This window comes from Typopeltis vanoorti, chromosome 2 (genome assembly GCF_054136105.1).
Source record: "Typopeltis vanoorti isolate ZY-2024b chromosome 2, IOZ_Tvanoo_1.0, whole genome shotgun sequence".
Lineage (NCBI taxonomy): Eukaryota > Metazoa > Arthropoda > Arachnida > Uropygi > Thelyphonidae > Typopeltis > Typopeltis vanoorti.
The window spans coordinates 110068688-110084892 of NC_143550.1; the positions used below are offsets into that span (position 1 = coordinate 110068688).

Consider the following 16205-nt stretch of genomic DNA (forward strand, 5'->3'; position numbering starts at 1 on the left):
TTTCCGACAACTTTTCATCAAATTTTTATGGAAAAAAATGTTAATTCCACAAACAGACGATATCATATCGTATCTATATGTAGTTGTCGTTCTTGCGACATGAATCAAAACTTGCATAAGACTACTCAAAACGTAAATATAGATTATGTATACGTGGAATAACAGCAAACAGAAAGAACGTGCAGGCTGGTGATGGTAAGCCAAAGTGTGAAAATTTATATGATGGGGAAAAAAAAAAAAAAAAAACCTATTTGTCCATATTCACTTCCTTAAAATCAATTCAAAATAACTTAAAAATGTGATAAATATCAGACATACACATAATTTAAATGAAAATAAATTCGTGTATTCATGACAAAAGAAATTTCAATTAAATAACAAAAGAATATTTACTAATTTAATTTTTTTCTTTAAATCACGTTTTCTTGGTGGGATGGAAGTTAGACTCCTTCCGGCTCACATAATTTTGATATTTACAATTTTAAACTATCAGCATTTTTTGCGAGTTAGCTAATAAAACTGAAAATTAAATTTGCGTGTAGTTTTCCTTAATGGAATATCCAAACACGTCAATTTCATAAAAATTTTGTAGATTTCTATTTTGATATAATTCTATAATAATGTAAAGCACTAAATGAAATATACAATCGATCACTTACCACGTACGGCAGATGGCTAACGCTAAATCCCACCAATGACACCACCCCCACAGCGGTCCAGCGAAAATCTGTACTACTTCTATCGGGTCCGTAAGGGCGTCTGGACGCTTGTCTGCCTGGTTTATGCAAAGGACGAGTGCTGTTAGTGCTGGTACTACTAGAAGTTCCGTTGGCCGAGTCCGCTGGACTTCCATCTATAGGGGTGGTCACGTCGTCCGATTTTCGATCAGGATCCGTGGAGATATCCGTCGAAGGAGACACCGATGGAACGGGCAAGTTTTTCTTCCGACACCGATGAATTTCTACGTCGATCCAGCACAGAAGGGAAATCAAAGCTAAGACACCGTGAAGACACAGAAAAAACACAGTAAATTTCAGGTCCCACATCAGAGGGTGTAACGAGCAGGTATTCTTAATAGACTTCTTCGCAGACACTCCGGGAGATAAGGCGTCACCTCGATCACTCAGTTGCTGAGCCGTTCTCGCAAATACCGAGGCAACACCAATGAAGATGGAAATCACCGCTAAAACTGCAATGTGGTACCGAATCTGGTTTCTTCTCACGCTGAAACGATAGCGATAGGGCCACCGGACAGTCAGGGCCCTGTCTAACACTAACGACGTTAAGGTGGTAATTTGAAAAGTACGCGTAGCTGTTAGACCCCATACGATAAATCCACAAGCAGCTTCCAGAGTTGGATTAATCAGACTAAGAACGGCAAATCCGAATACAAAAAGAGCCATTACTAATTCCTGAGTAGCTACGGCCAGAAGGAAGAGGTCAACAGTCCGCCATCTACGTCTATAAGTATGGAAGACGTATAATGTCCATAGAGCCAAAACGGCTACTAAAGGAGAAGTAGCCGACGCCACCAACCAACTGAGCGCTATTGGCTCCATTGAATGAAATGGGCTAAGTCAATACATTTTTCATGGCTGGAATTTTTACTTCTCTGTTGAGGCTCTCTTTTTCTTTTTTTTTTCTTTTTTTTCCCCTCTCTCTCCCTTCTTTGTAGATTTAGCCGGCACACGACTGAATGACAAAGTAGAAATCCACGTCACAATACATAAGCGCGCGCGTGTATACTACGCGAGGAGCTGGTCGCGTGCTATCTCTTTATAGTTGTCGATTTCACAAGCCAATACTTTCTTTTCCTTCATTCATTATTTTACCCGTTGCCAAGGAGACGTCGTGTGTGTGTGTATATAACGAACCAACCATGGCGTAATAAGAAGGCAAAACTTGTCAGAATACATCAACGCTCGTACAGATCGGTACAGTAGTTCCCCCTACCACCTCCTCCCTTAGGCAGCTGCACTAACATCCCTTGGGTAATTCAAACAATTCACTACTACGGACCAGTGAGCTTACTAAAGCTGTACGTTCCGGAAACGTCTGTTGGCAATTAACAGGAAGCGGATCTTTCATGAATGACACAGTATAACCTTGCACCTGGTCGACCTACGGTTTTTGCCTCCCGCGAATTGTCGTAAACGCAAGCGGGGGTGAAACTAACTAAAAAAAAATTGCTATTTTGGAATCTTGGATGCCCACACGACGTAGCAAAGATGGTCCAGTTTCTTAAAGGAGTATCACAACATCCCGAGACATCTGGAAACTCTCACCTCATCTCAGTGAATAAACCAACACAAGTAGCTCCGAATCCGTATTAACGACATGACCCAGCTGCCTTCTTACGTCTTTATTTTTCCCCTTCCCTCTCTCTCTCTCTTTTTATCCAAGGCAGGTGTCACAATCCAGTCTTGCTAAAAAGAACGCCCGCCGCTTCGCAACGGCACATCTCACTCACTCACTTCCCGCACCAGTCTGTACAAGCGTCCGCTCACGACTGGAGCCCAGCCGTAAACGCAAACTTGACGAGGTCGTAAAGGTGTACCTGAAGTTTATCACGTGACACAAACTGGCCGCACACAAGATACTCGCAGCGTCCGTGTCGCGGATCTGGTGTACCAGGTAGTGACGTGTTCGGGACACGGGCCATCGAAGTTCACGATTATACAGATGACGAAACACTGCCACCTGTCGGTAAACAGATAGAAAATGATTGGTCGGTTTAGTTGAATAGAAACAGCTGTGAAGGTATTAATGAAATCGACATCTCACGCGAATCAAAAAAGATAAGTTATTTTAAAGACTTTAAAATAAATGTAATGGAAATTGAATGCTATTAAATCATTTGCCACGATGAAATTGACATCTCACGCAAATCAAAAGACTTGAGTTCGTTGTCATGGTAACTGCAGCTGACTGAAAATGAATGTAAGGGAAATGTAAACAGTTTTCAATCATTTGACACAACGAAATCAATGAAATTGAAATCTTACGCGAATCAAAAACGTTTTAGTTCGTTGTCATGGAAACTACAGTTAACTGAAAATAAATGTGATTGAAATTTGAACAGTATTTAATCATTTGACAGAACGCAATCAATGAAATTGACATGTCGCGTGAATCAAGACTAAATTTAGTTCCTTGTCATGGAAACTACAACTAACCGAAAATAAATGTAATGAAAATTGAATAGCATTTAATCATTTGACACAAACTGTTTAACATTAAGTTTTTAGTGAATATAATTAAACCTTAGCAAGTGCTTGGATGGAAAGTAATCGTTCACCTAAGACTATTAAGTTTCAAACATGAAACATTAACTGATAGAAACAGAAAAAAAATTATCTCCGGTGAACAAACTTGAAGTGTGTTTATGCACATACTGTGACTAATTAAACTATTGTTTAACAGTCACGATTGGTTTTTACACCAGTATAACGACTACCTTCATTTTTCCAACGTAGTAAAATGTAGGTTTATGAAGAGGAAATGGGTACTCGGGTGAACTAAAGCATCCAGAGAAAGAAAACAAATGAGTTTCCTCCAGTGATAAATCTCCACCTATGAGAAATAGACTTTCTTTTCACAACAATATAATGTTGACCGCGTGCCACTATAGTTCGTGACTCATTGTTTGCTGTCATTATTGCCGAATCACGCGTTGGTTAGACTATGTGAAAGAGACAATTTAAACTTACAATAGATATATACAATACAATTAGGCAGAATTAGTTTTTCAATAGGCACGATTTCAATACTAGCACGTTGTCTGTGGAGACAGTGAAAACATGGTTAACCCACTATAATACATTCCATCACGTTTATCTTGATAAAAGGACCGATCGTAGGACAGGACAGGACAGGACATGTTTATAAATTACATGACTTTTTTTGGAGGGGTAGTAAATTTGTAACTTGTGACTATAAGGAGTAGAATCTAAAATATGTTACGTAATACATAATAGTTGTTTTTTAATATAATATTTCAATGAGTATGAGACCAGTAACTACTATTATATACAAAAATGGATCTTCAATTTTTCTCTTTTTGCATTAAATTTAAATAAAATTAATTTTAAAACTTTATTTCAATTGCAATAATTTTAATATCATTATTAAAAATTTTAATTTATTCATTTATTTAAATTTTTAAACAAATTTCCGAAGTATTGACTAAATTTATTTAAGTTTTTTACTACATAAATGATCCGTGTTGTAATAAAAATTAAATTTTAATAGAATGACATAATATCACTGCATCCGTCATAATTCAAAGTAGTCCAATCCAACCCAATTAAAGATATTCGCACCACCTCATAGTGGAATTCGAAATTCAAGAGTATGTTGTTTGACAAGAGCAAACGTTATCGAATTTGGCCAAACAGGCCAGCATTTTTTTTTTTTTCCCTAACGAGAACGGTCAATTTAGCAGTCAAAAAAATAACTTCAGTCAATCATAAACAAGTGTGTTTAGATGATATTCTTATACATTGGCAGTGTTCATTATCAGTATTTGAAATCGAAGTTGGAATGACTCCAAATTTTGAGAGATCCTAAACACGAAATCTCTTTAAAAAGTATTGAGTCAGAGAATTATTATTATTATTATTATCTGCGCATGAGGTCAAGGCAAAATTTGAATTTTTTTTTAAATATTATTTGAAAAGATATATTTACGAGGTGTTCGTATTTAATCTTAACGAAAATCAGTATGGAAATGAATCTTTTCCTCCTTTCGATGTATTCTTATTATGTTCTTGCATTAATAGCAGTGACTATCAATGCACTGTTTGCTCTTTGTATCTAATATTTAGCTCATGTTGTAATCCTACCGATAGTACATAAGTCGGTAGAAGTGATAATAGCGATTCTACAATTTAAGAGGCTATTCCTTTATTTATTAATAGAATTTTTATAATAATATTATTTTGTTTAAATGTGTCTACAAAACAAATGCACATTATAAATCGTTTACGTAATACTAAGTAATGAACAAGATGCGTGAGAAAGAGAGAAGAAAAAGAAGAAGAAGAAAAGATCAATAGATAAACTAACGCGCGCGGGCATGCACGCACACGCACACACACACACACACACACACACACACACACACACACACACACACACACACACACACACACACACACACACACACACAGAGAGAGAGAGAGAGAGAGAGAGAGACGTGAGCGTCTTCTTGGTGCAAGGGGTGGATATGTACTGCGTGGAAACTGATATAAGTAACAGTTTTCCGAGAAGAACAAAATTTACACATCTTCTAGGAACTACTGTACTCCGTCATTTTCTTAGTAGAACACAGAATTAATGCTCATATACTATCCAGTAGTTGCCGTTAACCAATAACAGAATGAAAAAAAAAATGCAGTATCTGCTTGCGAACTTGCAAGTGTACGCTTCACAACAAACACCATATGGGCTATTTCATAACAGAAACACACATGCGATCCGGGCATGTGTGTGTCATAGTCATGTGGCAAATCTCCATCGGAATTTTCTTTGCACAATAGATTTTGTGTACACAATGAATGGACATTTTTCATTCTCTTTGCAAATACGTGATCTCTGATGTATGACGATAATAGCGGTAATTATGATATATATATGTTGCATAAAGAATTGTCTACCTAGAGTCATATTTCTAGTAGGAAATCTCACGAAAGAAATTTCAGTACATAATAATTATAGTCGTACGTGTCTTGTCAAATATAAAGCGATATATTTACATATGATTTCATAAAATGTTACAGCGTACTTGAAAAATATAAGAACATCCGTGGGATGCTTTTTAATTTAATTATCTCCGAATCATAAAAAATATCACTATCATACATAATAGCATTCTTGAGACAATTGATTATTCTAGAATTTCCGTATTCTGTTCAATTGACAATTGACATTTATGTCTTTAGGGGTGAAGCAAGATGCTTTTCATATTCCCCGCTATCTGTTCTGGTTACAGTGAGAGTAAAATTTATGAGCAGTTTGCTCCCCCTGAATGGGCGAAGATTATGCATCACTATAGGAGGCCAATTATAGCTTTTGGTCTTCTATATTTGAATATGTCCGTTGCCTCGTATGCTGCAGCTTGATGAACCAAATCGTTGGGATGTGTGGACGTCTTTAGGAAAAAATTGGTTGCTAAGGATTGTAGAAAAGAGAAAATATAAGGAATATTTGTATCTCTATGAAGTTGATTGTTTCTAACATACCACGGGGTGTTCAGAATCATTCTCAAGCACTTGTACTGCACTCGCTGTATCTTAATAATGTTAGTATCAGAGGTGTGGCTCCGGGCTGGAGAGGCATAGGTGATTATAGGACGAAACGTCATCTGGTACAGTTGCAATTTCATTCTGTTGCTGAGCTTGCTATTTCTATTAATTAGCGGATAGATCTGAGCTATGGCTTTAGATGCCTTTGCGCACGCAGACTCGATGTGTTGGTTGAAAGATAGCTTTTTGTCGAGAATTACACCCAGGTAATTTGTTTCTGTCCGCCAGGGAATTTTAGTATTGAATAGTAACACATCTCCTACAGGAGACATTGGCCTTTTTGAGAAAAGAACGGCTGAGCTTTTCTGGGGATTAACTTCCAATCTCCATTTGGAGAACCAACCCCACATCTTTAGAAGGTTTTCTTGAAGCTTTCTGGTAACGAAATGGGGTCGCAGAGATCTGGCTAGTATTGCTGTATCGTCCATATACAAGGCCAAAATGGAAGACATCGGATTGTACGGGATGTCCGACATCTATACAGAAAACAGCAATGGAGCTGGTAGGGATCCCTGCGGCACTCCAGCAGAGATATGGCGCTGGGACGATGTAGAACCGTTGATTTTAACTTGCATTGATCTATTCTGAAGATATGAGTGGATTAGATGAACCATTTTTAGTGAGGTACCGGCAGAGATAAGTTTGTGTAGTAGTTCTAAATGCCAGATTTTGTCAAATGCTTCGGATAGGTCTAGGAAAACAACCCCTGTGTACTGGCGCCAGTTATAGCTGGTGGTGATGTATTCCACAATTTTGTGGATTTGCTGGGTAGTACTATGGTATTACCGAAAACCAAACTGTTCTTTAGGGAGGATGTTTAGGTCATTTACTGAGGTTTGGAGTCGTGAGAGGATGACCTTCTCCGCAACCTTACCAGATTAGAGATCAGACTGATTGGACGATAATTTTGCGGTAGGTGTGGGTCTTTGCCTGTCTTATGTATAGGAATTACATCAGCTAGTTTCCAGGTGGAAGGAAAATAGCGAAATCTTAAAATTGCATTTATTATACTGGTCAGGTGCAATACAGTTTTTCGAGGTAGCAGCTTGTTTGAGATGCCGTCTGGTCCAGGAGCTTTACTGTTCTTATGTTTTTTAATAATATCATATAATTCAACAGATGATCTGGGTGCAATATGGTCTGGGAGATTTAAAGCGTGTTTGACCTGTCTGTGGATTTTGTAAAGTGATTGAAATCTAAATTATTATAAGAAGGTTTGCACTGCTCCTCTAGATTCTTTAGTATAGCTTCTGCCTTATCTACATCTGTGTGGACTAAGACCTAGTTTGAGATTATGGGGGAGGAACTGTTTTTTTTATTTCTGATGTTTCTCAGTAATCCCCAGATAGAGTGATCAGTAGGTGAGATAGAGGATAACTTTTTATCCCAAACTTGGTTTCAATGAGTTTTAAGTGCATCTCTTACTGCCCCGTTTATCCTGTTTAGAGATGTTTTTTCTTGTGGTGCACGCGTGTTATGGAATCTTTTACTAGCTCTGTTTTTGTCTCTGATCAAGTTCATGATGTCTTGGCAAACGATCTGGCTTGTGGGCAGATTTGTAGGAGGTAGCTACCGTTATAGCAGAATTAATTTGTTGTGCGAGATTTGTAACTGCAGTTTCTACTTCTTCTTTTGTGCGTATGTGAGGAACAGGTCCAAAATAGTACTTGAGTGCTATTGACAGTCTTTCCCATGCAGTGTAGGAGTGAGAAGGAGGAGACAGGTATTCTTGTTTTCCCAGCTGTAGTAGAATTGGATTGTGATCGGATAACAGTTCATCCATAGATATGATGCTGTATTGACGTTTGATATCCTGCAGGATAGCTATATCCAGGATGTGAGCAGTGCCAAACGTACTGAGATGAGTTTGTTCGGTGGGGCCTGCCACAACAGCGTTGCTTGATCCTAAGTAATTGGAAAGGATGCAACCATTCTTGTTGGTGGTTGTGCAATTCCACGCAGGATGCTTGGAATTCAGATCCACGGCTATAATGGTGGGCTCTCTGGCGCATTAGATGACATTTAGGTCAGAGTTTAGTAGAGATTTTTGGGGAGGGTTGTAAGCTGAGTAGATTTTCAATCTGCCAGCAGAACTGGTGACTACTTCCACGCCTGTGATCTCAAGGTTAGTGGTTGAAGGATTGCTCACAGAGTGGTGTTTAATATAATTTTTAATGAAGATGGCAGTGCCGCCGCCTCTGTAGAGTAGTCTGTCATTTCTGTATGGGTGATATCCCCTCATTGTAGGATTGTCTGAGGGTCTTAAATGAGTTTCACTAATTAATAAAACATCTGATTGATACCTATATGTGAAATTTCAGAGTTCCAGAATTTTGATTTTGAGGCCATTTGCGTTCCAAGCAACCATCTGAAGTGATGCTGGAATGAGTTTGTTACTATTCATTTATGAGAGCTGTGAGGATGACCTGAGTTTCACGAAGAAATCTTTTAGTGGAGGTTTCAGTAGGGTTTGACAGGCTGAAACCTCGTATCATGTTTGCTAGTGAGGCCGTAATAACAGCTGTTAGGTTTTTAGGTGCTATTGGTTGATTTTGTTCTGGAATTGGCATATTTGTGCGGGTCACATTGGCATAACTTCTTGTTTGCTTTTGAGTGTCTCTATTTTTGGAGGTTTCCGACTGTGGCCGCTGAATCTCCGGCTTTGATGCCTGAGCTTCTGCAGTTCTTATACTGTAGGGGATGGCTGATTGACTGCCTCCATCTGTCTGTTATTTGGGTGCTGAGTACATCCTTTGTAGTTCGCAGGATGAGGGCCACCGCAGTTGGCTGAGGTGGTCTTCGGCTTTGTACAGGTATTGGTTGGGTGGCTGTCCCCACATTTTCAAACATCTATATTCTGCGCTACATAGATTCTGGGCATGGCCAAACTTCTGGCACCTGTGGCACTGCCAGAAGAATCTTTTCCGGAGTGGTTCCGGTGTGACGATGAGACCACAGAATGTTTTTAAGTTGTAGATATCCTTGTATATTTTATGAATCTCAACAAGGACTAATGGCATGGGAGTCTTGTCTACTTTGTACATTCTGCTGACCTTGACTGGAGTCAGATCCTGAGAGTTCAGGTGAGCAGCTATTTCTACTGTGTCTTAACAGATACCGCGAAGGACCACTTTTAAGTTTTTTTTCCGAGCTAAGCGCAAAGGTATGATACTGGATGCCTCTGTTGTCCAGTTCTTTGGTCAACCTTCTATAGTCTGTCACTGTTGCTGGCTGGATCTTTATGCCTTCATCCATGTTTTGGCCTTAATGAAGTCAATGTGCAGATTGGACATTGTGGATCTTAAAGCTGCCCATTTCTGCTTTTCTCTAAGGATGATCAGAGGCACCTTTTCTTTAGGAGAAATAGCTGCATCCGAACTCTGAGAATCCTGTTCCATTTCGTTGTCATTGTGCGGTTCTTCTGTTGTTCTTCGCTTTTTGCATGCACGCACTTCTACAAAGTCTGAAGGAGTACAAGGCATCGATTCTGACTGATCTTCTGCGACAATGTCTGTGACACTTTCTGGGGGAAACGTGTCGTAAAGATTCACTCTTTCCGGCCAATTGTTGTTAATTAGTTCACCTAAGTTGTATGGGTGGCTGTTTGAACTATATCAAGATCAAGATAAAATAAGGAATCGTGACGTCATTGGTTGATAAGAAGTTACGTCATTGTGGGCGTAACGTCATGAAATTGGAATGTTTGGAATTTCCCTATGGGCATATGTGCCAGTGGGGTGAGTTCTTGTGTTGTGGTTCGCGTATGGCATTATGGGTGATGGTAGAGATAAGGATTCGTGTTGTGATTTGTGGCAGAGTTCTGAGAAGATCAAGATAAGATAAGGAATCATGACGTGGGTGTGCGTTGTTATGAGATGTAGATAAGTGTGTCATTTGTTAGTCGTAAATAAGTGACGTTATTGTTTGAATGGAAAAGGGAGATATATTAGTGGATAAGGAATTGTGTCGTGATTGGTGGAACACTTCTGAAAAGATCAAGATCAAGATAAGATAAGGAATCGTGAATGTTTGTTGTTATAGAGATTGAATTTCGCTGGGGCCCTCATTTGTCAGGGATATCACGTGGTGTTTTTCGTTCACTTAAAGCATTGTGGGTGATATTTAGAGATAAGAATTGTGAAGTTATGTGTTTGGAAATTTCTGGGGAACATATGTCTCTGTGATATCACATGGTGTTTTGTTTTGGCTATGGAATTGTGGATGATGTTTTTGAGATAAGATATCTTGGAATTTTCCCAGGGTGAACACATCCGTCATTGTCATCATGTTTTGTGCTTGGTTGTCTATAGATGGCTGTACTAATTTTCCAATACATTTTGGAGTATTTCTTTCCTGTTAAAGGGTAGGAATTCTTAGAGTAAAGTAGAGTCTAGTAGCGGCTGTGTTTCGAGCTTTTCTGAATAATTTAATTATATGCTGGTGTCTCTACGGCATTTATAAATAAATTAAAATAAATGGACGGTTAAATGGATTACAAAACCTTTTGTATGATTCTAGAAATTCTAATGATAATTTAAATTACTTACTATCTTTCCAGAATGGCTCTTCTAAATGCGAATATTCCAAAATAGTTGAATTTTATATCCACACCACAACACAAACACAAACACAAAATCCACAAAGAACGAAATTTCTGTAAATACTGTAACCTGAAATAGTTGAGTACTTCTTTCTTTAGATTTCAGCCCATAGGATCATGCTATGTTATCGTCATGAGTAATATCCCCCAACGAGCGGTTACTTCAAAGGGGTCTTTTCATGAAGATGACTGAGTCATATCCGTAAATTGTGGTATTTTTCAAAAGGTACCATTTTCCCAAGTTTCGATGCTTCTCAAATACTTACATATGACTAAGTAATTAGCATTCACATGATTGTGATGACACATAACCTAAAATTATTCATTCTTTGTTCCCATGGGAAATTATTGCTGTAGTAAATTAATGCTTACATTTATTTTTTTTAAATCAATATTGACTATTAATTTTACCTGCGATTCCTTCTGCTCTTAACCTATCCCCCCCCACCCCCCCCCCCCCCCACCCCCCCCCCCCCCCACCCCCCCCCCCCCCCACCCCCCCCCCCCCCCACCCCCCCCCCCCCCCACCCCCCCCCCCCCCCACCCCCCCCCCCCCCCACCCCCCCCCCCCCCCACCCCCCCCCCCCCCCACCCCCCCCCCCCCCCACCCCCCCCCCCCCCCACCCCCCCCCCCCCCCACCCCCCCCCCCCCCCACCCCCCCCCCCCCCCACCCCCCCCCCCCCCCACCCCCCCCCCCCCCCACCCCCCCCCCCCCCCACCCCCCCCCCCCCCCACCCCCCCCCCCCCCCACCCCCCCCCCCCCCCACCCCCCCCCCCCCCCACCCCCCCCCCCCCCCACCCCCCCCCCCCCCCACCCCCCCCCCCCCCCACCCCCCCCCCCCCCCACCCCCCCCCCCCCCCACCCCCCCCCCCCCCCACCCCCCCCCCCCCCCACCCCCCCCCCCCCCCACCCCCCCCCCCCCCCACCCCCCCCCCAGAAACTTTCATACATGTTCCGATCCGAACTCGAGACAAGGAATAAGAAGTCCAGGACTGGCCCAGGCACGGGCGTCCACAGAGGGGACAAAGGGCACTTGACCCCCCCCCCCCCGGGATCTACTTGTGGGAAAAAATTAAATAATTAAAAAAAATTATTGATGTAATTATTTGTTTCCAAACTTTGCCACCCCCCACCCACTGGAAAATTTTGCTTTACCCTCCCCTGGAAAATTTTCTGCGAACGTCCATGGGCCCAGGTAAACAGGGACGGTTGGCTACACTATCTTCTGCAGTTCTTTCAAAAACGTCCACTCCGATAACAAAAGCACTTTTTAAAGTATTTTTTAAAAGTATAATTAATATTAATTATTTAATACTGTTTATTAGTCCGAAACCTAATTATATTAAGTTAGGAGCCTCACCAAAATGATCCCAATTAAACTCCGTATTTGTTCTAGCCGGCGGTCATTTTGCAGCTTCAATGAATAAAGTTAAGGAAAGGTATCTCATTGCAATAGATATGGCCGAATAATAAAGAAAGGTCTCCATTTATTTATTTTATTATTTATTGTTATTATTATCCTAGAAAACAAAATAATAAAATTAAAATAAATAAATAAAAATAATAAAAAAATATATACCAAACCAACTTTTACAATCCATTCAAGAAATATATATAGGAAATAAAATAGCAGTTAAATTAGAACACATCTCAGGATGGAAAGATATATCAAGAGGAGTACGACAAGGATGTACCCTCTCACCTCTGCTTTTCAATATATATGTAAACAGAATTATAACAATCTGGAAATAGTATAACCCATTTGGTGCACAAATGACCCCGCAAATGAAGATAGATACACTACTATTTCCAGATGATGAAATAGTATTAGCTACATCAGAAGATGATTTACAAAGATCATTAAAATCATTAAATGATATCTCGAAACAATATAATATGACAATATCTAAAGAAAAAACAAAAATAATTGCATTCAAAGGAGAAAACTCAATAAGAAGTAAAACAGCGTAGATAATAAAATATTAGAACAAGTAAATACTTTCAAATACTTGGGATGTGATTTATCATACGAAGAAGAAAAAGACATAGACACTAAATATCAAACTTTGTCGAAGTAAATGTTATAATAAATAATATATTTAAGCCATCCCTAGTACAAAGATACACTAGAATCAGACTATATAATGTCTTATCAAAACCAACTCTACTAAACGGAAGCGAAACATGAACCATAAAAAGGGAAGATGAAAAACGAATTCAAACAGCAGCAGAAATGAAGTTTCTCAGAAAAACAGCTGAATATACCAAATGGGACCATAAAACAATGAAGAAAGTTTACAATCCCTGAATATAAAACCAATTAATTACTACATAAGTATAAACAAAAATGGATACAACATTTGAATCGAATAGACAACAGCAGACTACCGAAAATATTATACAAATATAAGTGGAAAAAGAAGAATCGGAAGACCAAGAAAGAAATAGTATGAGACCGGAACAGGCCATTCCCCTCACTTTCACCCTGGCCTATATCCATGATAGGAAGAAGAAGAAATAAAAATGCAATTTCAATTATTTCTTAGAACGTCGATTTCGAACGTAAATTTCGACCACTCCACACATTATTGTTCACAATACTGCCAACAATAGTGATGGATTATTGTTCTCAGCCTAGCCTGTAGCACTATAATTCATATGAAATTTTAGGCAAAGATCGCTGTCTTCATTATGATCATGCTTGCAATAATAACACTCGACAAGAATGCCATGCAATTATTTCCAGTGCGTTAAAAGGAGATAAAAACAACAACTCCATTCTCTATTATTTTGATTAGTTATCTATTTTAGCAATCAATTTAGGAAGTAGAGAGTGCGTTAGTTGCAAATGGGATATAAAAGATATTTATTTAGAGAAAGCGCTTGCTTACCACACCTCGATGTTTACCTGCTTGCTCAGTTTTAAAAAGGGAACACCTGATAAAAGAACATCGGGATAAGAAAATATCATGACTTCCTGGTTCCCATAGTTACATCGTTTGCAGATTCTCTTCCCTGAGAGGTTGGAACGATAAGAGTCAGCTGTCTAAAGTGGAGGTCTTATTTTTAGGGCAAAGGAAAAGCGTATCTATTATCCTGGTCAGTGCCCTAAGGATAATAAACAAGGCTAATGAACAGCTGATACTCTTTTAAAGACCGAAAGCTTCAACTAGGAACGAGAAATTAATTTTGTTGACATTAGAAACGATTAATTTAAAATAAAACTTAGAAGACAATCCCCCTAGATGGGAAGTGGGTGAAGAATCTAGAACGTGTATAGAGTAATGGCTTCGTGAATGAGAAAGTGAAATATTTCTCATAGTCGTGATTTTCGGGCGATATCGCTGTGGGACTTGTACAAATCAAAGTTTTCCACTTCTAAGACACACCTTTCGACGTTCCAAACTTCGTTCATCCGTGTAAAATGGTGTCACTATCTCTCACCTATTCATTAACAATCCATTGTTATTTCCTGTTTGCTAGGGCATTGGTGGTTCCTATTAAAACGGGTGTCTTGTCATGCTTTGCATTGTTTCCAATTGACACAATGGCCTCATGAATAGTTCCACATTGTGACTTTCTGAGACTTCTAGTTACCCTCATTCACTTCGAGATCTTTGTGTGTCACCTTTCCGTCACTCCTTGCATGTAGATGCGACAAATGTACGTGTGTGTGGGGGGGGGGGGGGTCAGGGTTGGGAGTTAAAGGAGTTTTTGTATTATTTATCAGAACCGTTGTTGTTGGAGCATATATAAAAGTCACAGATACTCCCGAATATGTTCTCATGATCAGAATAAAATACGTACGTCTAAGGACAATGAGATTGTCCATTTTTATATCATTGGATATTATCAAAATGTCCAACTATGTCGAAAGTGCTCAACTAGAGCAACTGCATTTAGTTGTTGGGCGAACGGGATAGTTCATTTTATTCTGACTAAGCTTAAAAAAATTCTACCTGCTAACAACACCAAGGCCTTCACTGTGCAAGACGATAGACAGTCATTAATGCATGCATGTCAATCACTGTGTCATTGGTCTGAATCCATTTTATGCCGAACCTTTAAGAACCGGTCATCCGATCAGCATCCAAACATGTACTTGGCATGTCAAAGTTATAAGAATACAGCACAAAAAATTTCATTGATATCAGATTAAAGAGACATATTTACATTGAAAGTTATTGTCTAGTTCGTTTTTTTTTTTTGAGTCTTTTAAAAAGAATAAATAGTTTATGTATTTTATTTTTAATTTTCTCAAATTTAACCGGAACAACTCCATGACTTACACATTAACACTTCTCTTTGCTTGTCTTCGCATTTTTATATTTATTATGGCTTGTTGCCAGTCATACAAGCCATTACATTACTTCCTAGTTTTGTAATAGTGTGTCTCAATACGACTCGCAATGCTAATACCAATGAACATTGCCTTGGTTCTTTAGATGGTCAACGTGTCCTAAGATGTGGTACAAGAGTGGTGCATGACACCGATGGATGCAAAGGCTATTAGGTTTAAAATGGAAGGGGGGGGGGGGTATGTGAGATTATCCGGTGAGTCGCGAAATGGAGTCAAAGACAGCACTTCAATATTACCTAACTGTCTTAGGTAATATTGAAGTCACTCAGCGTAACGAACTGTGTTACAACAGACAGTCGAAAGGAGAAAATATACAGAGAGATGAATATCTTCCCGTAGGTAATATTCTCGAACCAGGTTCATTTTACTTCTTGCTACATGACAATCGTTTTTCGCATGATATACCACAAGCGTTGCACACACGACAAGTTTTATGACACTATTCCCCGTACATGAATTAAATGGAACGATCGATGTAATATTTGAAGGCTGCGGAGACTTTTTTTTTTTTTTTTTATCCTTATTCAACTCTGTGTTGTGAAACTGGCAGCTCCAACAGTTACTAACAATTCATTGATAAACCTCAACCGAACTAAACGACAATAGAAAGAAGGATAACCAAAGGTCGGCTTCCTGCTTAATGTACATTTGACCTCAAAACACATCTCCGTCACTTACGAGACCCACTTGTCGCTCCAGGTAAGATTTATCGACTAGCTGTATAGATAACTTGTACGAATAGCAGTTGGAGGTCCTCCCTTCCCCCTCCTACAAATATTTCCTCTTAAAAGGATAAAAAGAAAATAGTTTGACTGATTATACGATGCCTCCTTGACCTAAGGCCGCTATCTCCTTGTCCTCTGGATGATTTTAAACGCTATTATTAGCTCAATAGATTCGCTCTAAGTGTATTACAGTTTATCAGTCTTTAACCGTTG

The 16205-nt window shown here is 39.4% G+C and overlaps 1 protein-coding gene across 1 annotated transcript in view; it reads right to left on the reverse strand.

Moving 5' to 3' along the window:
* The window catches only part of LOC150109331 (uncharacterized), a 79208-nt gene extending 76722 nt beyond the window's left edge, over positions 1–2486 (reverse strand). Inside the window, exon 1 of the mRNA XM_090407457.1 lies at positions 660–2486. Within this exon, the coding sequence (XP_090263583.1) occupies positions 660–1559 (900 nt within the window). The 5' untranslated portion in view covers positions 1560–2486. The remainder of the gene's footprint in view (positions 1–659) is intronic.
* Positions 2487–16205: the final 13719 nt, after the last annotated feature.